Source organism: Lygodium microphyllum, chromosome 6 (genome assembly GCF_053477565.2).
Source record: "Lygodium microphyllum isolate KBCC chromosome 6, Lygodium_microphyllum_v1.1.10, whole genome shotgun sequence".
NCBI lineage: Eukaryota > Viridiplantae > Streptophyta > Polypodiopsida > Schizaeales > Lygodiaceae > Lygodium > Lygodium microphyllum.
The window spans coordinates 73,973,404-74,000,831 of record NC_141140.1 but is presented as its reverse complement, the minus strand read 5'-3'; the positions used below and the strand labels follow the sequence as shown (position 1 = coordinate 74,000,831).

At 38.9% G+C, this 27,428-nt stretch overlaps 1 protein-coding gene across 1 annotated transcript; it reads right to left on the bottom strand.

Annotated features, from left to right (window-relative positions):
- Positions 1-20,837: 20,837 nt before the first annotated feature.
- On the bottom strand, positions 20,838-23,654 carry LOC148034681 (actin-like). Its single transcript, XM_087679647.1, has 5 exons — positions 23,501-23,654; positions 22,412-22,489; positions 21,877-22,270; positions 21,161-21,774; positions 20,838-21,050 (listed from the first exon to the last, which is right to left on the bottom strand). The coding sequence occupies exons 2-5, from the start codon at positions 22,469-22,471 to the stop codon at positions 20,985-20,987; spliced, it is 1,134 nt and encodes a 377-aa protein (XP_087535773.1). The 5' UTR covers positions 22,472-22,489; positions 23,501-23,654; the 3' UTR covers positions 20,838-20,984.
- Positions 23,655-27,428: the final 3,774 nt, after the last annotated feature.

The following is a 27,428-nucleotide window of genomic DNA, read 5'->3' as shown; positions in this document are numbered from 1 at the left end:
AACTGTCTGCAAAGCTTGTGTGTCAGGAAAATGTGCTGCACCATACTGTATGAACCAGTTCATGGCCTTACCCTCCAGTGTGGCAGCAAACTGCTGCTTCTTCACATCATCCCCATACAATACTCCTAGTCCACTTGCCTCCCATTTTGTGCTAAATTGAGCTACATGGGCATCAGGGTCTTCCTTCTTGGATTCACCCTTGAATGTGGCAAATTTAACTCTGAGATTTGCTGGGTTAAGAGGTTGTGCCATTGTTCCTGGTACTACTACTGCTACAGTCTGTTTTCTGACAATTGCTTTAGCCAATGGATGAAATGCTAACTTTCTCCTAGACTGTCTCTGAATCTGTGTTAGTGCCAATGCACCCACAAATCTATTTCTATCTCTCTCTTCTGCCCCTGGGGTAAATGGTCCCTCCTGAACCTCATGTTGGTGGAAAGCCTCTTCAGTGCTCCCTGATATCTGACTTGGACCTACCTGTTCTGTCTGGGCTTCCTGATCACTCAGATAACCCAAATCCAGGGTATCAACCTGGCTTCCACGATTTGACCTTTGATGCTCTTTCTGTTTTTGCTTCTCTTCCTGTTCTAATTTGGCCTTAACCTGGTATAATAAGTTCCAAACCCCTCACCTCTGTATCTTTCAGCAGACATACACTACACATCTTCAGGCTTATCTGTCTTCAGTTCCAAGGTAAACAATACTCACAGCAGTGGCAGACACACCCGTAGACTTTAGACCAAGGCCCCTTGCACTTTCTAGGTGCATTCCTCAAGTCATATGAATGCTGAAATCTGCATAAGCACTGTTCTCCCCAAAACCTTTCCCAGGCTATTTCCAGAGACTCCGTAGGGAACAACTTAAAATGTTTGAATTTTGCCTTCCACACCAGCCCTTTAACTTTTCTGACAAGGTCTCCAGGCAATTCAGGAAAATTAACTTTCAGAAATACCTGATTATACAATTCAATCTCCTCTTGCTCTGTTTTCCAGTACTTGAATTCTTGCAGCAGGGCTTGGGCAAATTCTTCAAACTCCTCTTCCTCAGTGGTCCAGTGCTTGAATTCCTCAAGCCAGGTTCCCATTGCCACCTGTTTTCTGAAACTGAATTCCTGTACTGGCGCGGTTCATTCTCTGTATCTCCGCCTATCGCCCAATGAAGATTCGCAGGATCGCCAAGTGTTAAGGGCTAATTTCCTCCCTTATTATGTCCAACGGAAACAGATAATCCATAACAGGTAATTGAAATCTGTTTCTGAATACCGACTATCTGACTTCACAAACATGACTTCTGTTCGCGACAAACTACTTTATATTCAATGTACATCACAGTTGTGTTCATCATTTGATTCAGATACTTCATAACACAACACAGGGAACAGAACCAACACAGGTAAAGTCGGGTAAAAAACTGTATTGCTTCATAAGTCTGCATACATCAACAGCGCTCTTACATTACATTAGTTCCTACTCTACACGAGTAGTCATATCCAAAAAGACACACGACTCTTCCCAAAAGAGTACATCCAACTGATGCCTTTTCATATCTAATACTTCCTAAGGCTCAAACTAAGTACTGAATAATAATAGATAACCCCTAAGGTTATGCCTCTAACATGTATCTACAATTGATTGACTGGCAATGACCATAAAAGATATTCTATGAAGTCATAATAATATTTAAAAATCACAATTACGATATACTGTCCAATTTAAAAAAAAGCATAAAGCTATGATATTCAAAGAAAATGATTTGGTATGGCTTTAAATTCAGAAAAGAAGATTGAAATCTATTGAACAACATCCCAAAATCAAACTTGCTTGAAGATGTTATGGACCTTTTAGAATTGTTCACAAGATTAATAACATTACCTTTCATTTAGGAATCCTACCTCATTGGCAAATCCATGACTCTTTTCAATTAGTTTACTAAAAGTTTTTAAAGGTATAACGCCTCTTACTTTAGTGGTTGATGTTCCACCATTACTTGAGGAGGATACTAAGGTTTTAACCCCTCAATTTATTCTTAACCATGGTAAAACTACTACTTATATTGGTCATGAATAACATCGATATTTAGTCAAATATAAAAACCATTAGTAGAAGAATCCCAATAGATTCAACAAACATTTTTTTCTCCAACTTATGAATATCTAATTTTTGTCTATCACTCACAAGCACATTAAGATTTTAAATCAAACATTGATATACCACATGAGATAATGCTTGTAATCTATTGTCACTTATTCTCGTGTTCATTAACTGCCTAAGGAAACACACTTATTCATTTCATTTTTCTTAATTTATTAGGCCTTATTTTTTTTCAATTGACTTTATGTTGAACCATGCATGATGCAGCACTTACATGTGGCTATCTATCCATGCTCTTTCCTTATTTTTTCAACTGAGAATAGTTGCTTTTCTACCCATAAGTAATGTTATGATTATTGTTATTAATTTATTTGATTCATTTATTTCTCTTGTAGATTTTTTCTTTTAATGTGCTTTGTGTTGTTGGTGGACAAATATTTAGATCAAGGAATTGAAAAAAGTCATGGAAATTTTGTTATTATTATTTAGGCATAAGATATTATGTAGGATTCTAAATATTATTTAGATGTTAGGGAGAAGGGAGTTGTTCACAAAAAAGAGAATAAAGTATGGATGTGATATGCTACTTTGGACTCAAGATCAATAAAAATTTATATATATATATGTTGGGGAGGGCCATCCCAAGAAATACTGTAAAGGATGTGCATCTTCTTTTGTGCTTGCTACACATTGAAAACATTGTGAAAGATGCGTGTGGCTATAGTATCTCCTTCTGTGCTTGTTGTATATCAAAAAAACACTGCAAAGAATATGTGCAATGCAATCATCTTCATCTTGGCCTTCTTGGGTCCATTGTTGTTGATCTTATAGACATGCACAACTTTAAATCAATCCAAGATGCTTACCTCAAGATAGATTGCAGGGAAGAGCTTCAATGAGAGCCAACATAGTTAGCTTGTTGTGTTGCTTCCTTTACAACCAAGTCAATCCCATGCAATTGTTGAGACATAGCAAGGGAACTTCTTTCTACCTCATTTTCACCATGTCATGTTGCTTACATGAAAGTTTAAAATAATGCAACTATGAAAAGTGCATTATGTTAAATGGCTTTGGAAAGAAGGAGGCTATTTTGGTATCTTACAGAAATGGTTGGAATGCAAGAATAAAAGGTTGAGAACTACTATCATTTAAATCAAGTTTACTATCAAAAATAAAACAAAACATTGGACTACATTTTTTTGAGAGGTCGGCTATGGATTGAGGTTAACAGATAATGCCATCTATATATATGGGCTCTCTCTCTCTCTCTCTCTCTCTCTCTCTCTCTCTCTCTCTCTCTCTCTCTCTCTCTCTCTCTCTCTCTCTCTCTCTCTCTCTCTCTCTCTCTCTCTCTCTCTCTCTCTCTCTCTCTCTCTCTGTCTCTCTCTCTCTCTCTCTCTCTCTCTCTCTCTCTCTCTCTCTCTCTCTCTCTCTCTCTCTCTCTCTCTCTCTCTCTCTCTCTCTCAAATGGAGGACTCGGCAAGTAAACGAGGGGATAAGGTAAATTGAGTGGGGGTGAGGTGTGTAGTAGGAGAGGCAAGCCCTAATAGAGATGGAACAAGCCTAGTGTGCAAAGGTAGAAGGAAAATGGTAGGAGAGGTGAGCTATAGCAAAGGCAATAGAGGTGGGAGCACTAACAAGAGAGGTAAGAGTGACTAGGATAACTTGGTTCTTGTAGCCAAGTCAATGGAATCTTTCACTCTGTTCTTGTGCTATGGCAGGCCCATGATGCTTATGCCTTTCATGAATCATGTAAGAATGTACAGTGTACCTCCCCAAAATAGGAGAGCTTGTCTTCATGCATACAATAGCAAATGATCTAATCAATATCACTTTTGTAATTTTGTTGACCTTATAGACATGCACAACTTTAAATCAATCCAAGACGCTTGCCTCAAGATAGATTGCAGGGAACAGCTTCAATGAGAGCCAACATAGTTAGCTTATTGTGTTGCTTCCTTCACAACCAAGTCAATCCCAAGCAATTGTTGAGACATAGCAAGGGATCTTCTTTCTACCTCATTTTCACCATGTCATGTTGCTTACACAAAAGTTTAAAATAATGCAACTATGAAATGTGCATTATGTTAAATGGCTTTGGAAAGAAGGATGCTATTTTGGTATCTTACAGAAATGGTTGGAATGCAAGAATAAAAGGTTGAGAACTACTATAATTTGAATCAAGTTTACTATCAAAAATAAAACAAAACATTGGAATACATTTTTTTGAGAGGTCAGCTATGGATTGAGATTAATAGACAATGTCATCTATATACATGGGCTCTCTCTCTCTCTCTCTCTCTCTCTCTCTCTCTCTCTCTCTCTCTCTCTCTCTCTCTCTCTCTCTCTCTCTCTCTCTCTCTCTCTCTCTCTCTCTCTCTCTCTCTCTCTCTCTCTCTCTCTCTCTCTCTCTCTCTCTCTCTCTCTCTCTCTCTCTCTCTCTCTCTCTCTCTCTCCCCCTCTCTCTCTCTGTGATACACACACATAGGTGTGCTACCTCTACACAACTGAAAGCATTGTGGGTCATCAAAGACCCTTGCACCATTGATTATTTGCGTGAACTTTATTCCTACATGTTCTTTCTTTCTTATTGAGAAGCAGCCAACATGCACTTCATGCCTGAGTGTATTTGTTATGTTTTTCATAGTATGGCTAAGGAGCAATCACATCCTGGAAGATGCTACGTAGGAAATATTCCCTTTTCCCATGGCAGAAATGGCTTTCTTTGCAAAGGTTGTTTCCCCCATATATGAGATTGTCTAGGCAGAATTTGAAGTGGCCCCAAAAATGGAAAAGCCCCCCCCCCCATTCTACTTGGTGGAACTATGATGATATGAATGAGTATTTATGGACTAAGTGTTTCTTCAAGCAACTTGGTTTGTTGACAAGAGGCCTTTCTTTGCAAGTGCCATCTCCTTCAACCTCATGCCTGAGGAGACCTTGTGCCACTTTCGGTTTGTGAAAATCTTGAAAGACATAGTAAGGAGGGTGAAATTGATACATGGATTAGGCAATGACTACAAGAATCTTAAGTCTAACACATTTGAGGTCCCCCAAAATCTTCCTTCATTTGGAAGTATATAATCACCCACTTCAAAGAGGAACACTTAGGAAGTAACCACAAGGTGGAGTTACTTGAAATCCCTAAGCTCTCATTAAATGTGAGTGTAATTCAATGGCATGTTGTGCTGGTATTAGATGAAATGTTTTTTGCACTCAGGCTACCAAAAGATTGGCAATTTGATGATTAAGTCCCTCTGGACCAAGGTGTGCAATAATGAAAATAAGAGATGTGCAATGGTGGAGTCCTTTGATAGTGTGATGCAATTGTTGAGAAGGATTTTGAAACCAAAAAGCAAGGAGCACAAAATGGTTGAGGATATCATTCAAGACTTCATGGATAATATGTAGCTTGGGTCATTTGTTAGATGTTTAACTATTTAGTTAGTTAATTATTCAATTGTTTAGTAAGTTAATTAATTAATTATTATAGTCAATTAATTACTTAATAATTGACTAAGATCTTATTTAATTATTTAATTTTTATATGTTTAATATTTAAAATTAAATATATACTTCTTAAAATAGAGGCACCATGATTAGTGGAGAGAGAGACTGAGACACAGAGAGGTTTATTTGTTTCAACCTCTCTCCTCTCTATTGTCTTCCTATTTATATTGATTAAAGGAATATTTAATTAATTAATATTTTATGTTCAATTTTTAATTTAATTTATTGTTTAATTTAATGTGAAATATTAAAAATAAAATTTAAAGACATTGCTAATACTTGGGATGATATTACCTACTCTTATGTCAGTGCTTTCAATTGATTTGTATCATCATTGCATGTCCTAATTATGATAAAGAGAGTTTCTATGAGTATTCAAAAGATCCAAACCTACTAGCTCTTATTTCTTTTTATCATTTCTTCAAATATAGAAATTGTTCAAGCATATGAAGCCATCCTAGTTATGCTATATGTTTGAGACATCCTCAACCATTCATTTTTAGATAATTTGACAAGGCGCAACTTAAAGGAGGTAGGGCATTCTTCATTCTTAATGTCTTGTCTTTGTATGGTTTTAGATTAGTCATTAATAATTTGTAGTTTGTGCTTGCCACTTTGTGTCAATGTCCCAATCTTTCTTGGCACACAAAGATACAAGGCTTTCCATATGTCGACACTAAAAGCATGGTGTCTAAGTCCCACATTCTCATGGCTTGACACTAAAGGAACACCATGGATTAGTGTAGTCATATGTCTAGCTTAAGTGGCTTATAGCTTGTACTTTCCACTTTGTGTCAATGTCCTAGGCTTGCTTGGCACACAAAGTTACAAGGCTTTCCATATGTCTGCACTAAGCATGGTGTCTAAGTCCCACATTCTTGTGGCTTGGCACTAAAGGAACACCATAGATTGTTGTAGTCATGTGTCTTACTTAAGTGGCTTATAGCTTGTACTTTCCACTTTGTGCCAATGTCCTAGGCTCGATTGGCACGCAAAGATATAAGACTTTCCTTATGCCTGTAGTACTAAGCATGGTGTATGGGTCCCATGTCCTTGCAGCTTGGCATTGAAGGCACACCATGATTAGTGTAGTCATGTATTTGACTTAAATGGTTTATAGCTTGTGCGTTCCAATTTCTGCCGATATCCCAAGCTTGCTTGGCACACAAAGATACAATGCTTTCCTTATGCGTACTCTAAGCATGGTGTTTGGCTCCCACATCATTGCAATTTGGCACTGAAGGGTCACCATGATTGGTATATTCATACATTTGACTTAAGTGGTTTATAGCTTGTGCTTTCTGCTTTGTATCAATGTCGTAGGCTCGCTTAGTACATCAAGATACAAGGCTTTCCTTATACCTAAAATAAGCATGGTGTCTAGTCCCATGTCTAGCAACTTGGCATTGAAGAGATGCCATGATTTGTGTAGTCGTGTGTCTTACTTTAGTGGTTGGTAGCTCCTGTTTTTCGCTTTGTGTTAGTGTCTTAGGTTCACTTGGCATAGAATGGCACAAGACTTTCCATATGCTTACACTAAGCATGGTGTTTGTGTTCCACATCCTCATGTCTTGGCACTAAAGAGAAACCATGATTAGTCATCTAACTTTAGTGATTTGTAGCTTGTGCATTTCGTTTTATGTCAATGTATCAATCTCACTTAGCACACAAAGACACAAGGCTTTTTTTATGCTTCCACTATGGTATCTAGTTTCCACATCCTCGTGGCTTAGCACTAAAGGGTTACCATAATTAATGTAGCCATGCATCTAACTTAAATGGTTTGCACCTTTGGTTTGTCAAAATAAAAATAATCCTAGATAGACTGAGCCAATTATTTATGTACATGTATACATATATGCCAAACCAAATACAAATTTTTATGTCTATATGAAAAACAAAAATTTTATATCTAAAAAAGGGAGCATGCAAATTTTTTTTGATATATCGTATAAATGTAAAAAGGGGGTTCATATAACTCTTACATGTAGCACATCAATCAAGCACTTTGCTTTACCATCCTACATACTCAAGGGAACATTTCCAATGTGAGTAATAGGGTGGGGGCTATATCATTCCCTATCTCTACATAACATGGAGACTCTGGACTATGTATCTCTCTAAACCACTCTCCATGAGAAGTCATTAGGTCAAAGGCACCTGAGACTACATACTATACATCATTCTTAACTGAACCATCAACAGTCATAGTATTTATAAAATGTTGCATGACAAAAAGCTGCTCACTTTTGTCATCATTGTTTTTGCTAGTGAAAGCATACTTACCTTGTTGTTTTTTTCCATTGCTAATTTCAACATTATTTTTGAAACAATTATTAGAAATATGGCATTTCTTAACACAATGCCGACATTCCCTACTATCACCAAAATTTGGTTATTAGTTAAAACTTGCACCTTAGCCTCAACCATGTTCTCTACCTCTACTAGTAGAGTAAAATACATGTTTAGAATTGCTCTTACTTTGAGAAGAAAAGTAATCCAATATAAGATTCTTTTTTTAATTATTATTATGGAAATTAGATTAGAAGAGTTAAGGATATAATCTTGCCCTTCATGAATTTTTCATGATAATTATTCCTATCTATTTTTTCACTAAAAATTTGGAAAAATTTGTTAGCCATTTTGACAAGTCAAGCAACCTTGCAAAGTTTGCAATCTACAACCAAGTCAATACCAAGTGCACTACAACCAAAATATACAAATTTTTTCACTAATTGTATAACAACACTACAATCTACAATCTATATATATATGGCCTTTGTGTGCAATCTAGAAAATACTTGAAACCTTAACAAATTGAGAATCTATAACATTTGCACATGTAAATGGAAAATACAGGGGGGTTCACTCTTTGTAAAGGAGACATGTCACTTGCGAGTGAAGAATCTTGGATGACCCCCTATCTATAACCTTTTTCTTTTGTCAAATGGTGGAATAGGGATTACATATCCGGTTTCCATCTAATGGTTATTATGTATAGAACCATGGAAATGGTTACATGTTGATTGCAAAAGATAAATATGCTAGCAGATTGTTCTCTTGATGTAGGTCTACTCAAAATGGGTGCTACTATGTTTGCACAATGTTCAAGTATTATGGATAACATTGAAATTTGACATAAGTGAATTGGTCATAAAAATGTGCAACATTTGGAAAATATGCATTCAAAAAAAATTGTGGATGGCTTGCCAAAGCTCAGAGTTGATAGAATGCATAAAGTATATGTAGCATGTCAATTTGGACAATAAGCAATGCATGCATTTTTACTTGAAAAGTGTATATGCAAGAAGCCACTTGAGTTGATACATTTGATGTGTAGGATCTTACAAAGACTTCAACTATGAGTGATTGTAAGTATTATGTCTCCTTCATTGAAAAATGTGGGTTTATTTTATACATGAGAAAAGTGAGGTGTTTACTCACTTTAAAAGCTTTAAAGCTTTGGTTGAGAAGAAGGCATGGTCTCATATTCAATAAGGTCAAATGGAGGGGGAGAGTACTTCTCCAATGAGTTTCTAATGTTTTACAAAAAAAATCTATTCAAAGGCAATTTACATTTAGGTACACTCCACTACTACAAAATGGAGTTGTTGAGTGGAAAATTTGACATATTGTATAGGTGGCTTAAGAATTGGTGTCTAAAAGAGACTTGCCTCACTATTATTGGGATGAAGTAATTATTGCTATTGTATACATTATGAACAAGATACCCACAATTGCTATACATGGTATGATACCAAAGAAGTATACATGTAAAAAGCCAAATCTATCTCATCTGAAAGTAACTTATGTGCATATTCCTGTAATATTTCCGCACACTGCGTGCCGCAAATATTGACTTCCCGCACGTCGTGTAAATCTCGTGCAAAGATTATCACTAGTACCAGCAGCTAATCTATAGCCACACGCGGGAAATGGAGACACTCCACCTTACGAAAATAAGGTCGGGGATTCAAACCGGCATAGCCGCGGGGAAACTCCCTCTTGGGAGGAGGATAAGGGGATAAAGGTGGAATTAGAGCAAATTTTTTTATTATTTTCCCCAGCCGATGTGTGGCTGGGGGGAAAGGGATGGGCTAGCATGAGGGAGGTGAGAGGGAGAGAGCCATGCAACTGACCACGTGGGGAGGTTCCCTCTCCCCCCTTGGACTATAAGAACCCCCTCTTGGGGAGGGGGGAAAAGGAGAGAAGGACATGGAGGCAGAAGATCGTGTGAAGGCCGGCTGTGGAAGGAGAGGACGCGCCGTGGAGAGGAGGGTGCTGGATGAGCAGGAGGGTGAGAGGAGGTGGAGGAGGTCGCCAGGCTGCCGTGAAGGACGCGGGGAGGTCGCCAGGCTGCCATGAAGGAGGGGGAGGTCGCCAGGCTGTGAGAAGGAGGGAACGGGTCGTGTGAAGGGGAGAGAAGGACGCCGTGTGGAGGGAGGTCGCTGTGGAAGGAGAGGACGCTGTGTGGGGAGCCGCTGGCCGCTGGGAAGCCGCCGACAGGGAGCCGCCACGCCACATGGAACCACCAGGCCGCCGCCGTCCTCGCCTAGTCCACGCCTTTTCTCCCATGATCATTGGGACCCCCCCAACGTGCCCACGTGCTGCCAGGAGCTCTTAGAAGCTTCTCTAGGAAGCTTCCAAGGGGGCTTCTTAAGCCCCCCTTCCCATTACATTGCCCATAGGTCTATCCACACACCCCCCGGGTCTTTGAAGAGAAGGAGGCGACGAACCTTCTCACCGATTTTCCATAAGGCCTCTAGGCCCAGACCTTGTAGAGAAGAAGAGGGGATCTCTTAACACCTTTTCCCAATATCTTTAACCCTCGGGATTTTGAAGAGTAATTCCGTGACCGGAAAACGCTAAGCAATGGGTGGAATGATCCCGTGAAATTAGATGCAATACATGTACAAAAAGTTGCAACATCGTATAGACTTGAGATTTGTCCACAAGAGAGTTTTGTCATCTCTCGAAATGGGGTTGGCAAGTTATTGAAAGAGTTTAACTTACAAGAGGATGAGTAATCATCCTGTTACTCACTTTTCTGGGGGGATAATTGCCAAGGAAAAAGGAAAGTTAGGTATTTGCCTTGAAGCAAATGACCAGACAATAAACTAAAGCGACATGGTCGCTGGATCCTGCCACAACAAAACCTAAAGTATTGGTAGGGTATGACCCTAACCCAAGAATGATAGGAATCTTGCCAAGTTGCAATTGATTCCGGATCGAATGCGGGTTGCATTCGGAGAAAAGGAGTCACTCCTTAACAGTTGCTAGCTAAAACGACCATTGAAATTGATTGTGCTTGTAACAGTTTAGAAAGGACTGTTTGCATTGTTTGCTCAATGAACTAAAGGATGAAAAGATATCTAAATACTTCAGGTTGAAGCCTGAAGGGAGAGGCAGCTTCAGTTACCCCCGACTGCCTGCCTAACCCTAACCAAGGGGGTTGTTAACCGCGCCGGGAACGTAGACCGAACCCGCCGTGAGAGGTCTCTCCGTTGAGTTCTGCTTGGAGCAGGAGGACGCTTGGGTGCCAGGGGGGGCTCTGGTTGTAAATCCCTCGCCTTCCGGGCCCTGCACAAGAGGCTAACGTGACTCGGGATTGGATCTGGAGGCCCGCATACTAGTCTACGGGCGGAAACTTGGGTTAGTGATCCCTGGTGGATTACTGGATAGCCTTCGGGCGGATTATGAATACGCCTACAGGCGGGAACTCCTTGTATTTCAAAGATAAAAGGATAAAATGATAATAAAGAAGTTGTTTGGCATTGTTTTCTTTATGTCCTGTGATAAGATTACGTGAAGGAACCAGTGCATAACAGGGTTAATCAAAGAAGCTGCTTGTATATGTCAAACTAATGTGGTAGGTAATTACATAACTAAAACAAACCGAGGAAAGTGCGGAGGATGGATCATGGGTCCGTCCTACGGATGGGTGGTCCCGGTTAGCCGGGAACTTTTCTCAAAGTCTTCGACGAGCAGCAGGTTAATCTTCAGCATCAAAGCGAATAACGAGGATGATGACCTAGACTTACATCCTACCCGATTTACGCTGTTTTAGGGGAACGGAATGGGACTATGCCTTATGGCAGAGAGGTCGAGCCTTGCATCCCTCTCGTTTCCCATTCTCCTTGAATCAAGTGCAGCGTGAATCCGCTTCGGACCTGGCGTTTCTGCGTAAAGTAGTTCGCTCGGGTCTGACGCTAGTTGTTGCTAGCTAATGACCAAACAGGGAAACCCAAATTCAGGTCGATCCTAAGTGGGAATGGCCAGGATACTTCCGCTACGTGGCAGACTCGGGAAGACCTAGATTGCAAAACCCGTAACATTCCATGGGAGTGCCGGGCGGAGTTTTCTAGACATCCTTTCCGATGGACTGCTAAGACGTGTCCTGAATGGTTCTAGTGGACACGTTACAATTCCTAATGAGTTGCACACAAGAAATTGGATCCCAAAGCAGAAAAATGTGTATTTGTGGGATATTCTCTTGAGCAAAAGGGATACAGATGTTGCAACCCTACTATACATGACTTGAGCTTAGTAGGGAATTTTCTTTAATAACATGAGCATTTGATATATGTCTTTACCGACATGAGGATTTGGTATAGTAATATGCAGGATATAGTTGAAACTTATGTGCATGAGAGTGTGGCTATGTAGAAAATAGGTCAAAAATGACAAACATTGAATGGGCCACATGAGTCTTCTAGTCATGGATTTGTTGATAAACCTTGGAGTAGTAGATTATGGTTAGATGTCACTCCACCAAGTACATTACACATGTCAAGAAAAGGTAAGGACAAGGTTGGGGACTCACCTATTATGATGAATGTATCATCAGGTTTCTATTAAGTTAGTGTGGATTCAAATAGTTTTGATCAAAGCTTGGATAAAGAGTTTGGGATTCCATCTATCAAGACACCTAGTATGAGAAAGGAATAAGAGGATGCTAAGGTACCTAGTAGTGATCTAGGTCCACGCATGTTAGCTAGAGTAAAAAAGCCCATGCAGCATTTGACATATGAGATGACTTGGTTGTGAAGGATATAGGGCCCACTAATTTTGAGAATCCAATGGACAAAGAGCATTGGGGTAATACTATGGATGAAGAAATACATACACTTAAGGTAAATGACACATAGGATTTGGTGCTTTACCAGAAGGCAAGAAAGATATTGATTGCAAATGGGTTTACAAGGTGAAGAATAAGTCTGATAGATCTATTGTGAGTGCTATAAGACAAGGGTGGTTACCAAAGGGCATGCACAGACTCATGGGATTGATTATGAGGAGACATTTGCTCTAGTGGCTCAAAATTCAAATACCTACTCTAGCATAGTGGTGGTTGTATCAAAGAGTTGGATCATGCATTATAGATGGATGTTAAAAATACCTTCTCACATGGGGATTTACAAGAATAATTTTTTGTTGAACAACCACCCAATTATGTAGATGATAGTTACCTTATTATATATGCAAGCTTCTTGCATGTATTGATTTTGATTATTGATTGTGGTCAAGTTACAAATATAAGAATTGATTACATAATTTAGCTATAGATATGTTAATGAAAATAGAGGATTTAATGTCTTTGGAGGTAGACTGGATACACACGAATAGAGACACAAGGATGTTAATGAAAATAGGGCAGTTGAGTCTATGGAAGTAGATTGAAGAGGCACAAATAGATACACATAGATGTGAATGGAAATAGGGTAGTTGAGTTTATGGAAGTAAACTTGGGAGATGCATATAGATACACAAAGATAGACACACATAGATGTTAATGAAAATAGGGTGATTGGTCTATGAAGGTATGAGAGGCACAAATAAATACATAGAAATGTTAAGGTATCAGGGTGCTTGATTCTAAAGAGGTAGATTGGAGAGGCACGGATAGACACACAAAGATGTTAATGGAAATAAGGGGTTTAATGTCTATGGAGGTAGACTAGAGAGGCGTAGACAAACACACAAAGATGTCAAAGAAAAGCAGGTAGCTTAATATGTGAAGGTAGGAAGGACAGATGCATGAGACATCAATGGAAATGGAATAGTTGAGGGTGAAGGCAGAGTGCACAGAAATGGATAAATTGCATACACTAGGTATTGGTGATTGAATATGACCAAGAGCTCAAGGTAGTTCATTGTGTCAAGGTAGGTTAAACAAATACAAAGAAAGGCCACGATAGATCTATGAAAGAGTAGTAGAATAATAGAGCATAATAGCTCAGAGATAAAGGATGTCCAAGACTTTTCAAATTTTAGAAAATTTAATTTTACCTCCAAAGACATTTCTAAAAAATGAATTTCAATAGGTTTATTCTTAACCTAAAGCTAGAATATTAAAAATCCCCAAAAAACCTTAAAAGAAATCTTGAAATTTGTTTTTATTATTTTCAATTAAAAATAAATTGCTCCATATTTGCTTATCATTTTACATTGAAAAGAAAGCATCACACTCCCATAACTAATCTCTACCTGAAGATAAAATTTGGTTGAGATATGGCTACTACTGAATAAGGAGAGAGGAGGAATCTAAGTAAAACTTTGTGGATAATATTAAAATGCAAAATGATACTACAAAAGTGGAGAGAAATGAGGATTATTTTACTATTATTCTCCCTACTTTTCCTTGTTTTAAGGACAAGAAAGGGGAGGCTAAAATGCCCAAAAGAGAGTTCATTTTTTTTCCTAATGCAAGTTGTCCAACATTGACTATAGCAAAGAGAAATGTACCAAGTCTCCACATACATACTGTATGGCACTCTACACTACTTTTTCATAGTTAAGACATTCTTATTTGATTGACTTTGCAAATGAATTACTCATTTATGCTTTTCCCTCTGTAGCAACCCTGTTTGTAACAATATAGACATGGTGTATGACACTCGTATAGCTTTGTACATCACACATTCATATGAAATTAGTTCGTGAAACATCATAGTACCACCATGTCATGCTAGAAACATTGATGTCAAAATACTCATTACTTCAAAGTAAGAGGAGGAAGGATCCAACAAGGCAAATGACCAAGTTTGCAAGCTATTACTTAATTTTTAAGAGGCATATTATGATAAAGTGCACTTTGGCAAATGGGGGAGGGCACAACCCCCGTCTCTATAACTCTTGGGGAGGATTATGCCACCTCTTCAATGTTGATCATGCATAACATATAGTAAGCATGTAACTCTTTGCATTACAAATTTTAGACAATGACTTTTTCTTTTCATCCACTTTTGTAAGTGATCTAATCAATCTTTGATGATGTTTTGTTTGGGTGCCAACATAATTAAGCAATAAGCATTGTACAACAACCTATCCTCATAAATGCCAATATTTGATAGATCTTCCTAATTTCCAATGAATCCACCTCCTTCTTCTTAGCCATTTTGAAGTAAATCAAAACCCTCTTTATCCAAGAGAGCATATTCTCTTGGTTTCATCATAAATCCCTTGAATTTGGGTTCATTTTTTATCCCATCCATCACTCCCCTTCCTAAAGCCTTTGGAGTGGGTATTTTTGCCAAGCAAGGTTTTTCAACCAAGGGTAAAAATTCATTTCAAAAGCAACGTAAGGAAGTCCATATATTTAGATTTAAAAAATAGCCACCCTTGCCTTACATAGCTTGTTTCTTCTAGTAGCAATTAGCTAGCACTAATTACTAAGATCTGAGCAAAGCCTACATTATCACTAAGCCATATCTTTTTATTTTGACTCCTTTATAGAACACCCTTCTAGTCCATATACATCCACAATCCTCCTAGAATTCTAGCACTCTATGAAGTCACACATTAGTTTGTCCCATAGTTGATCCTCCTACATCTTAGGTAGCCACTTCATGGCTAAGCATGTTGCATTATCTCTCATAGATTCTAGCCCCAACGCATCTCACTTTTGGGAGAGGTGATTTGCTCCCCCTAAATCACATCAAGTTTCCTTTTTTTCCTAAAGGACCTTAAAATTTTGTTGAATAAATTCACCTTGGTCCATCAACCTTAATAAAGGACAAACTAAACATGTAAGTGTGGGAGTGAGACTAGACTTATTACTGACTAGTTTTCTAACAAAGTTGAGAGGAACACTTTCAAATGTCTTAACATATTGAATTAGAATTGAGTTGTTGGCTCACAGTGATACCCAAACCAAGAGGATACTCATGGAACTAGTTGATTTGTTGCCTCACGATGATACTGAGACCAAGAGGATACTCTAGATACCTAAGACCATTCTTGGTATAGCTCATACGCTACACCCAATGCAAATTCTCTACTTTGTGATTAATTAACTTGGTTTCTCCATACAAAACAAGAGAAGTAGGGAAAATACTCCATAAACTTTTAGCATTCCTCATCAACCTATGTTAAGTAGGAATTATCATCCACGAGCATTTGGGGTGGAAATACCATTCCGTCCCACAAAGGTAAACCCTTAACGTAGCCTTTTTAAGCCATAAAATCAATATTCGTTATTTGAAATACAATAAACTAACAAAAAGAAAAGGATCAATAGGACAACCATGTAGAGCCCAAATTCCTCCAATTTATCACCTCCAAAATAAACACTTAACTTTGTCATAAGCATTTTCAAATCCATGTTAAACAATGAAAAATGGCCTCAATTGTCAAGGCTCGATCAATTGTGAGAAAGGGATTCAAGATTGGATCATCTTTCTCTTGCCAATTAAGCCATAATATTACCCATGGAAATCCTAGGGAATACAAAATATAGAATTCCAAAGCTTTGGCCCCATCACCTTAAAAGTTAAGTTTACCATCCTTAGAGGTCTTGACTAGTTGGGTTTCACTCCCCTTGGAATTACCTTAATCAAGCCTTCATTGATCAAGGGCTGCATTAATCCTTTGTTTTTGCATACATTGACAAAGTCTCAAAGATTCTTACTACAAGCATCCCTGATGCCTTGAAGAGATTTTATTGGAATAGCATCAAGATTAGGCATTTTCTTTCTCTTCATCTTAAACACTACATACTTCAATTGCTTCTCAAAAAACGGGTGTTATAGTGGTACACAAACCTCAACATGAATGTAAGTTGCAACATCTTTTTTAAAAGTCCTCGATTTAGCATGATAATCATTATACACTTCATGATCACTCCCCTCTATGACCAATATGTAGGACTTCAACTACAATATGCTAATCCATCATGTGAACTACCTATATTGAAACTATTCTCTCTCTTCAACTCCCCTTTTAGTGTGTTGAAGAAGCTCAAAAGGGACCTCTCCAAGTTTTAAATTGCCCTCCTTCAATTGCACTTTGACAAATTTTATTTTTTAACTCTTTTTAAATTTTAAGGATATTGTCAACATATATAATGTGAATAAGGCACACATCATTGCTAGAAACAAAAAGGGCATGTAATGTTAAATTGAAAACTTTTAGTACCACCATCCATATCTTTGTAGTGTAACAAATTGAGAATAATAGCCTTCAAGAGTCAACCCTTACTGCTTGAGACTGAAAAAATTATTCGTTTTGAGAGTCTAATAGGTAAGACACAAATAATGACTTTGGACTATGGCCTTGATTTGACTCCATGTCAGAGACAACCTTATTGCAGCACCATTATTTCCACCATAGCCATGCTTCTCCTATAAGTCTCAGCCAAGAGATCATTGCTTGATTCGTTGGGTTGGCTTTAGTAGAGCAGCAGAAAAGTAATCCTTCATCTGCTCGATCCATGTTTCTTACTTATCTCTAATGTCATTCCTTCACAAATAGACTAAGGTGATTTGATATGTTTGAGTAAAAATTTCCTCTCTTTCCCATCCAACAAGTCAGTGATAGCTAGAATAGTTGTTGAGGGTGTTCTGATCAAAGGAACCTAAAAGAATATTGTTACATTTTTTCTTGGTATGTATTTAAATAACTTGATGATTCTCAAGATCATTGCTTCATAAGCAAGAGCTCACATCTACAAAACAATGATTTTACTTATTTTCTAGCCTAAACAATGTTGCAATCATGGTAGAAATTGCATAAAAAGAGGCACATATTCACATATTGGTTGTACAAGGGCAACTAATATTTGCATCAAGAGGGAATTTATGTCATATAGGAAGTGGTGATTTACCATCTAACTATACAATACTCAACCATGAAATTATTGTGTAGAGATCGTAAAATAAGTAGGCTGTTCACTCAGGGTATCAAGCCCTAAATATACACTGGGTAAGTTGATCCTTGACCTCATAGTTGTTGGTCCATGATCTAGGAGTTGCAATAACTCGACTTGGTTGGACAATTTCAGTGACTTTTTGATAGACCCACTGATTAAGGGTCCTTATCTCACTATCTTTGTACACCATGGACTTTGTTTGGCTCCTATGGCACATATAAAGTCAAGCTAGGTGAAGTCTTTCAACCCAACAAAACTTCTATAATCATATTCATTACCTTCTGTCAAATTACTATAGATGGAAAAATATGTAGATGTCATCCACATCCTTGATATTGAGTCCAACGATTTGGATTAAACTAGAAGTTTTGAGGAACAAATGTATGCATCATTGTACAGTATATCCCTTTCCTTAGGGTAAGGTTGCACTAAGATCCAACTCTATAGGTTTCAAGAAATAGGTCACGTATTTCTAGTGACCTATCTCACATCAATCAAAAAGTAAGAGATCTTACCTCATGCATGAGATCATCATTCATCTATGTGGCCATATTAATTACTACCTTTCACTACTAACAAATTCATTATTGCATTTCTATTAGTAAACTTAATTGTCTTTTTTCTTAGCACAAATATCATTGCCTTTAGCCTCGCAAATGAGACTTTAGGCCTAACCATTGGGTATTTTGACCCCATTACAAGTCCCTTTCTCACCATGTATCCTTTCTATCCTACTTTCATAGTCAAACTCCTGCAAGGTGATGAATCACTTTGCTAGGCAGTTAGATGGCTGCAACTTATTCAACAATAGCCTTAGCCCCTCTGCCTTTGTATAAAATACTATCTTTTCATACGAGATGTAATGCTTGAATTTTTTTGTTGCAAAAACCATCCCAAGGCACAACTTCTCCATGTAGGTATAATTAATCTCGAGTACCCCCACATTGTATTGGCCTAAAAGAGTAGTCACTAATGGTTGTGCCCTCATCAAAGCATCTTCTAGGTCAGTGGGCCTCATGGCTTCTAATTTCCCATTGAAAGGTGGGTTTGGGCCTTGATAGAAACATGCCACCTGCTATACTGGCTCATGGATATGTATGCATCCTCTAATGTACTTGCCATTTGCCTTAGGCCTCAACCATCTCAATGGTTGCCTAGGTTGCATTATTCCATCCCAATGGCTACTTATATAATCTAAATGAGACACACATCATTCCTAAAAACAAAAAGAGCATGAAAGATATGGTTTAGAACTTTTGGTAGTACCACCACCTCCCTCCTATAATCTACTTACCATTTGCATTGGGCCTTGACCATTCCAATGGCTGCCTAAGTTGCATTATTCCATCCCAATGGCTACTTATATAATCTAAATAAAGCACACATCATTGCTAGAAAGAAAAAGAGCATGTAAGCTTAACTTTACTTTTAGTAGTACCACCATCTTCCTTCTATAATCTACTTGCCATTTTCCTCAGGCCTCAACCATCCCAATGGCTACCCAAGTTGCATTATTCCACCCTAATGACCACTTATAATCTACCTACATTTTTCCTAGGCCTTCACCATCCCAATGGCTAGCTATTTTACCTAATAAAGCTATGTTTGCATATAATCTACCTACCATTTGCTCTAGGTAATAGCCATCCCAATGACTACCTAAGTTGCATTATTCCACCCAAAAAGTGACCCCGCTTCATTATTGATCACCAATAAAAATAATCCATAAAAGTAAATGCAAATGTCGTAACTTAAAACTACCTTCACATTGGCATATTCATAACACTTTGTTTCACTTTGCTAAAACCTTTGGAGGGCCAATTAATGTTTGAGTTGCTACAATGCAAATGTTGACTATCGATGAATATAGAAATGTGAAAGCAAACATTCAATTTTAATCAAATTGGACGATTAATAGATGAAAGGTTAGAAAATAGTTTATTTGTTAGTACTTTGTTATTTTCAAAACCATCAATAAACATGGCATTTGCAAACCTTGTAATTAGTGAGCCCTACACCATGACATCTATGTGCACCTAGCATGAATACATTCGATCATAAAATAAGGCACAAACTATATGTACTAAAACCATATTGCAATGAATACAACATTGCCCTCTCAACATCATCCAAAGCAACATAAGTACAACTCAATGTTGATGTGGAGTTTTGAGTGTTTCAATATATCATCTATAGCAATAACAAGATGAGTCAAGGATAAAGGCCCATTTGTCACCCTTGGATTATCAACAACGACATTCATCAATGGTTTCTCAAATGTAGCCACTTATTGCTAAACAAGAGTAAATCCCAACCTAAAGCTAGGTCAAAAGTTTTCAAAACTAAATAAGCTTAAGATTGATCCACCTCACCCCTTTCTCTGTAAGTGTAAGATCAATAAAACGAAACTAGCACAAAGGAGACGAATCCATTTTCAACAAGGGAAAACCAAAGAAGTACATAACCTAACATCTAACATCTTTAAGCATGGAAGAACAAGATTAAGAGTGTGATACCCTAGCTCATCACCTAAACTTCGTGTTGTGGAGTGCCAACATCAAGATTTCCCCCAAGGAAATCCTTGGCCAAGTTTTGAAGATGCTACCCACAGTGCAATAAGAGCATTAGGGTAGAGGAGGATGCTCCCCACTTGTTTTGGGTCTACAAAGGATCCCTAATGTTGTGGGATCAAGCAGGCAAGTGGCTCAAATAAGGCAAGCTCCAATGTTATTTGTATGGCCATATGGTTGCTAGCCATTTGACACAATTTCCTGATAATTATACGTGCTAACTTTATTCTTTTGACACCTTACTTTGGTACACCATTGCCCCCTTATCAAGGATGGTATAGTTGGGTATATGCTTTTAAGAGTTGTCCCTTTAGTAGAATGGGCATTCCAGCTCACCAATAATACCAAAGATAATACTGTAACACTGTCCTCCCTAGAGAGTTGGGTTAAGCATTATCAAGCCTGTTGTCATTACTGGCTTTCATACAACCATTGATAATGGACTTCATCAATTAACACTGAATGAAAAATGACACCAACACCAAGACATCAAGTCTGTCTGAAACTTGGAACTATACATGGTCGAAAAATGCTATGGTCAAATTAATATCAGAATCTCATATACAAACTATGTCTAATGATGCATAATAGAATCATGACCTGCAAAAATATTTCCTAATACACAATCTCCTGCAATATACTCACACCAAAACAATACACACTTTTCTAGAAACATTTTCGGTGCACAATCGACGGGCCTGACTCATCATACTCTGATTTTGCAATCCACATCTGCAAAGAAGGGCAACAAGATGAACATAAGCTGGTGTTAAATAACCAGTAAACATCAACTGGAACAGAAGAAAATCCAAAAATGCCAAGCCGCAAAGAGACAGCTTTACCTGTTGGAATGTGCTCAAAGAAGCTAAAATAGAACCTCCAATCCAAACACTGTACTTCCTCTCCGGTGGAGCCACCACTTTTATTTTCATGCTACTGGGAGCAAGAGCTGTAATCTCTTTGCTCATACGGTCAGCAATTCCAGGAAACATGGTGGAGCCTCCACTGAGCACTATGTTTCCATACAAGTCTTTACGGATATCCACATCACATTTCATGATAGAATTATATGTAGTTTCATGTATTCCCGCAGATTCCATTCCAATAAGAGATGGCTGAAACAGGACTTCAGGGCACCTAAAACGTTCAGCACCAATGGTAATGACCTGGCCATCAGGAAGTTCATAGCTCTTTTCAAGGGAAGAGCTGCTTTTGGCTGTTTCAAGCTCCTGTTCAAAATCCAAAGCAACATATGCCAGCTTTTCCTTCATATCTCTGACAATCTCCCTTTCAGCAGTTGTGGTGAAGGAATAACCTCGTTCTGTTAGAATCTTCATCAATGCATCAGTCAAGTCTCGTCCAGCCAAATCAAGACGAAGAATAGCATGCGGTAGTGAATAACCCTCATATATAGGCACAGTATGGGTCACACCATCACCAGAATCCAACACAATACCTGCATCAAAGTCCTTCTATCATCATACAGCTTCTAGTATTTCTGAGCCCAAGTCAAAGCTTCTAGGCTGATAGCAATGAACAATAAAAATCAAGCACATACCAGTTGTCCTGCCACTGGCATATAGTGAAAGCACAGCCTGAATTGCAACATACATAGCAGGCACATTGAATGTATCAAACATTATTTGTGTCATCTTCTCTCTATTGGCCTTGGGATTCAGTGGAGCTTCTGTGAGGAGGACTGGATGCTCTTCAGGCGCAACACGGAGCTCATTGTAGAAAGTATGGTGCCAAATTTTCTCCATGTCATCCCAGTTGGTAACAATACCATGCTCAATGGGATACTTCAAAGTCAATATTCCTCGTTTAGATTGAGCTTCATCACCAACATAAGCATCCTTCTGCCCCATACCAACCATAACACCAGTGTGCCGTGGTCGGCCTACAATACTTGGAAACACAGCTCGAGGAGCATCATCTCCCGCAAACCCAGCCTAGTAAGAAGCGATAAAAGTCCCCAGTCAATCATGGGTTAATAGGGATTTAGAGCTAGATGCTTCAAGTTCGCAAGTATGCCACAGTGACACCCGATTTCTCAGGACTAAAATTTAAAGTGGCGAGATATCAACCCTTACCTTCACCATACCAGATCCATTGTCACAGACAAGAGGTTGAACTTCATCTGCATCTGCCATTTTTCAATCCAAGTGTACCTAAAAAAACAGATAACGGATATAAATAGCAACCCATAATCTTAGAGAAATAAAAAGGACAACTTCCATTAGAAGTTCAAAGTGCCACCTTGTTGACCCTAGAAGGATCACAAGAAAGAAAAAATAAAAGGGACAGGAATGCCACTTCTTAGCTGCCATGTGACTTTCTTAAGTGTGCACAGTTTCGGGTTTGAAATGCAACTTAGGTCTGAAGGTCTCGTTATACCTCGCCTCATTTTCTATGCCCTAATAGGATTGCCATATATGCTCTTATTTCCTCCTATAAGATCGCCTCTTCGAACGATCCTGGTATCAATTTTGTTATACTTTCTCATAGGACAATCAAGTGTTCTAATCTCATAATTCTCTCATAATTCATGCTTTTGGAATTTCAATACCTCACCACTGTTGTGCTACAGATATCTCTCGATGAGATTCCGGGTAAACTCATCAGAAAGAATGAAGTTGAAATTTCTGGAAATTTTACACAGGATCTAAGAAAATACCGTAATGAGACCCAGATGTGACCAAATCAAACGCTCAGAAACTCTCAAATCCTAACTACTGATAAGTGAAGGAAACAACAAAAGGCCAAGAGACCATCGTTCAAGGCAAGCTTGATTGATCGCGAGATTTAAGAGGACAAAATGGAAAACGCAAAAGATCGAGGTACGAATCGAGGCAAGCTTGATCGGGCAAAAGATCCAACAGGTCGAAAACGCAAAAGGCCAAGGCACGAATCAAGGCAAATTTGATCAAGCACAAGATTTAACAGGTCGAAATGTAAGACGCTAAAGGCCGAGACACACATCAAGGCAAGCTTGATCGAGCACAAGCTGTAGACGGACGGATGGAAAAACTGAAGCAAGCGTGATTGATTTGAAGGGAGAAAAGGCAAAAACAAAGCATGCCAGGCAAGCCGTGATCACTGATTATTAGACACAATATTAGGACGTGATCACTGCCTGAACACAAGATTAAAAAAGGGCGGAATGGAGAGAAGAGGCTCACCAGGATCCAATTGATAAAGAAGGCTGTGTGGTTTGCAGGGACGATGACGCTCCTCTTCTGCTGCTGCTGTGGTGCTTCTTCTGCGCGAGGAAGAGAGAAGGAGAATGAAATGGAGAAGAAAGGAGGAGAATGTGCGAGAAAGCCTCTTCCTAAATGAAGCTCCACACAAGCGCATCGGGCCCCTCTCCACCGTCGGATGGTCCCTGCCCCGGATTCATCTCGTCCGTCCAAAACAATTTCTTTCCGTGCATTATCCTTTTTTCTTTATCTTAATTCAATTTAACAAGTACTTAATCCAGCCTGTCCTCAAGCCCTTCTTTCCATCAGCAAATGTCCCTTAGGAATGCCCTCCACACTAGGACCCACGTCAGGGCAATGGAAAGAGGGTGTTCTACCCTCTCTCTCTCTCTCTCTCTCTCTCACATTAACTATACTACTAGCGTTCCACACGCGTAGCACACACGGAACATTAGGTCTCGCTTCGAGGTAAGCGAAGCACGGCAACTTTACTGAACAATCTACTTCTCATATTTCTCTCTCCTTTTTTTTTCTCTGTTTTTAATTTTTTTCTTCTCTCTCTCTCTCTTTTCTATTTTAGTTTATTTTTTCTCCTCTCTTGGTTCTCTCTCTTTCTCTTTTAAATTTTGAATTTCCTCTCTCTATTTATATTCTCTTCTTCTTCTTCTCTCTCTCTCCTTTATTTTTTCTTTTCTCTCTTTTTAAGTTTTTTATTTCCTCTCTCTATAATTCTCTTTCCATGTTCCCTCTCTCTCTCTCTCTCTCTCTCTCTCTCTCTCTCTCTCTCTTAAGGTATGTAAATGTTATATTTTCCCTATATATAATTATCTCTCTTTATGTTCATATTCTCTCTCTGCGTCTCCTCTCTCTCTCTCTCTCCGCCCCCTTTTCTTCTCCCATTTCTCTTAATTTTCCTTCTTTTCTTCTCTTTTAAATTCTATATTTTCTCTCTCTTTCCCCCTCTCTCCTTCTCTCTCCCTTCCCCCTCTCTCAAAAAATATTTAAATTTAAAAAAGGCTTTTCTCTTTCCCCTTTTTTCCCATCTCTTTTCCTCTTTCTTCTTCTTCTCCTTCTCTCTCTCTGCTTTTCTTCTCTCTCCTCTCTTTTCCTTCTCTCTCCTCCTCTTTTTTCCTTTTTTTCTTATTCTCTCTCTTCATTTTCTCTTTAAATTTTTTCTTTTCTTTCTTTTAAATTTTATCTTTCCTCTCTCTATAATTCTCTCTTCTTCTTCTTTCTCTCTCTCCTTTTCTTGTCTCTATCTCTCTCCCCCCTTTTCTTCTCTCCTCTTTCCTCTCTTTTTCTTAAATTCTCTCTCTTTCTCTCTCTCTCTCTCTCTCAAATTTTATAATTTCCTCTCTCTATAATTCACTTTCTCTCTGTTTTCCCTCTCTCTCCTCTTCTTTCTTTTTTGCTCTCTCTCTCTCTCTCTCTCTCTCTCTCTCTCTCTCTCTCTCACACATTTTTCTTTTCCTCTCTCTTTCTCTTTCAAGTTTTTTTCTTTGGCTATCTTTTCTCTCTGTTTTTCTCTTTTCTCTCTTTCTCTTTCTCTCCTCCTATTTTCTCTCTCTTTCAAATTATATATTTCCTCTCTCTCTCTCTCTCAAAGTCAAAAACTATATCCAAAAATGTTTAATTTAAAAAAAACTATTTTGTTTTCTCTTTCCCCCTCTCTGCGTCTCTTTCTCTTTCTTCTTCTCCTTCTTCTTGTTCTTCTTCTTCTTCTTCTTTTATCTCCCTCTCAAAGTGTGTGAAAAACTATGTCTAAAAAATTTTAAATTAAAAAAAGGTTTAAAATATAAAATAAAAATAAAATTTTAAATTATAAAGTTTGATCTAAGATAGAGTGAGTGAGTGAGTGAAACTTTTGATTTAGAGAAAGAGAGAGAGAGAGAAAGAGAGAGAGAGTTTTGATTTAAAAAGATGTTTGATTTAATTAAGAGAGAGAGAGAGAGAGAGAGAGACAGAGAGAGAAAGAGAGAGAGAGAGAGAGAGAACCTAGGCCCTACACATGAGAGAGAGAGAGAGAGAGGTGGGAGAAATTTAATTAAAAAGGGGAGGGGGACAAAAAGAGAGAGATTATAAGTGTGAGAGAGTGGAGGGGGTTTTAATTTGAGAGAGAGAGAGAGAGAGAGAGAGAGAGAGAGAGAGAAACCTAGGCCCTACACATGAGAGAGAGAGAGAGAGAGAGGTAAGAGGAATTTAATTAAAAAGGGGAAGGGGAAAGAAAGAGAGATATTATAAGTGAGAGAGAGGGGAAGGGGGAAGGGGGAAGGGGCTTTTAATTAAAAAGGGGAGGGGGAAGAGAAAAGGAGAGATTACACATGAGAGAGAGGGGAGGGGAGGGTGTTTTAATTGAAGAAGGGAGGTTTGGAAAAGGGGATAGGTTCGGGAAGTCCTTTGGAGGTTCGAACCTACAGCGAAAATAATATAGCAATAAGATAAACCATGGACATACTTCTTTGCAATATATAAACAACATACTAATCTCTCATTATTTTTCACTACATAGCTCTCTCTCTCTCTCTCTCTCTCTCTCTCTCTCTCTCTCTCTCTCTCTCTCTCTCTCTCTCTCTCTCTCTCTCTCTCAGTAAAATTAATCTAAAATGAAACATAGCCCCAACCCATTGAAATTGTGATCACTGAAAGGTGAGAAGGATCGAGGCTTGCACTCGAGAGCTATGGTGGAAGAGCAAGAGCAAGAAAGAGAGAGGCAAGAAATGGGAACTCCAACAGTCACAATGTGTGACCGGGCCTTTCTTTATTCAAACTGACACTAAAAGAATAAAGAATAAAGTGACGGTGGCACCCGCCACCTGCAGTGTGCAGTGGCGGTGACTGTCAATGTAGTAATACACAGGCGGCTAAGCGAATGCGCCTTTACCCCCAACAACCTCCCACTTAAAGGCGAATCTGCCCTAGTGAGGAGTGAAAAGAAAAAGAAAAAGACAGTATAACATGTACACATGTACAACAGGATGAGGAAAGACGTCATCTCATCCCACGCCCATCAACCTCCTGAGGAAGGCAAAGTGCTCTGCAGAGAGGCTTTTCGTGAGCAGATTTGCAGGATTCTGGTCAATCGAGATCTTGACAAGATCAACAGAATTGTCCTCAATGACCCCATGTATGAAGTGATACCTCACCTCAATGTGTTTCGTCTTTGCATGGAAGACCAGTTTCTTGGCTAACTGAATAGCACTCATAGAATCCGAATGCAGTGTAGGGATAGCATCAATACCAAGGTCAGCAACCAAACGACCCAACCAAATGGCCTCCTTGCAAGCCTTAGTATCTGCAACATACTCAGCCTCTCTAGTAGAAAGGGCCGTGCATTTCTGCACCCTGGATATCCAAGAAATAGCACCTCCAACATATGTGAATACATAGCCGGAAGTGGACTTCCTACTATCTGCATGTCATGCATAATCAAAGTCAGTGTACCCCATGACTCCTGTATCCTGGCTGCCATAGCATATGCACATATCTGCAGTGCCCTTCAGGTACCTCATGATACCCTTCACGACATCCCAATGCTTCTTGCCAGGTGTAGCCATATAGCATGCCACAACACCAACTGCAAAGGCAATATCTGGACAAGTGGCTATCATGGCATGCATAAGACTGCCCACTGCGGATGCATAGGGAATCTTGGCCATCTCGGCCCTCTGCTCATCTGTCTGCGGACAATCAGCCTGGGATACCTTCACATAAGAAGGCAATGGACAGCCAATAGGCTTTATGTCCTGCATGCGAAAGCGCTCAAGGACTTTATGAATGTACTCCCTCTGTGACAAGTAGAGGAGTCCTTGATGCCTGTCGCGTCTAATGTGCATACCAAGTATGTGAGTGGCCTGTCCCAGATCTTTCATCTCAAAGCTCTTCTTGAGCTGAGTCTTAAGAGCATCTAGCT

Excerpts from the sequence above, each read along its gene's own strand:
- LOC148034681 (XM_087679647.1), bottom strand. The coding sequence starts at position 22,471 with ATGGCAGATGCAGATGAAGTTCAACCTCTTGTCTGTGACAATGGATCT. Across the intron at positions 22,271-22,411 it reads ATGGATCTGGTATGGTGAAG|GCTGGGTTTGCGGGAGATGA; the intron begins GTAAGGGTTGAT and ends GCTTCTTACTAG. Across the intron at positions 21,051-21,160 it reads CTTTGAGCACATTCCAACAG|ATGTGGATTGCAAAATCAGA; the intron begins GTAAAGCTGTCT and ends CCTTCTTTGCAG.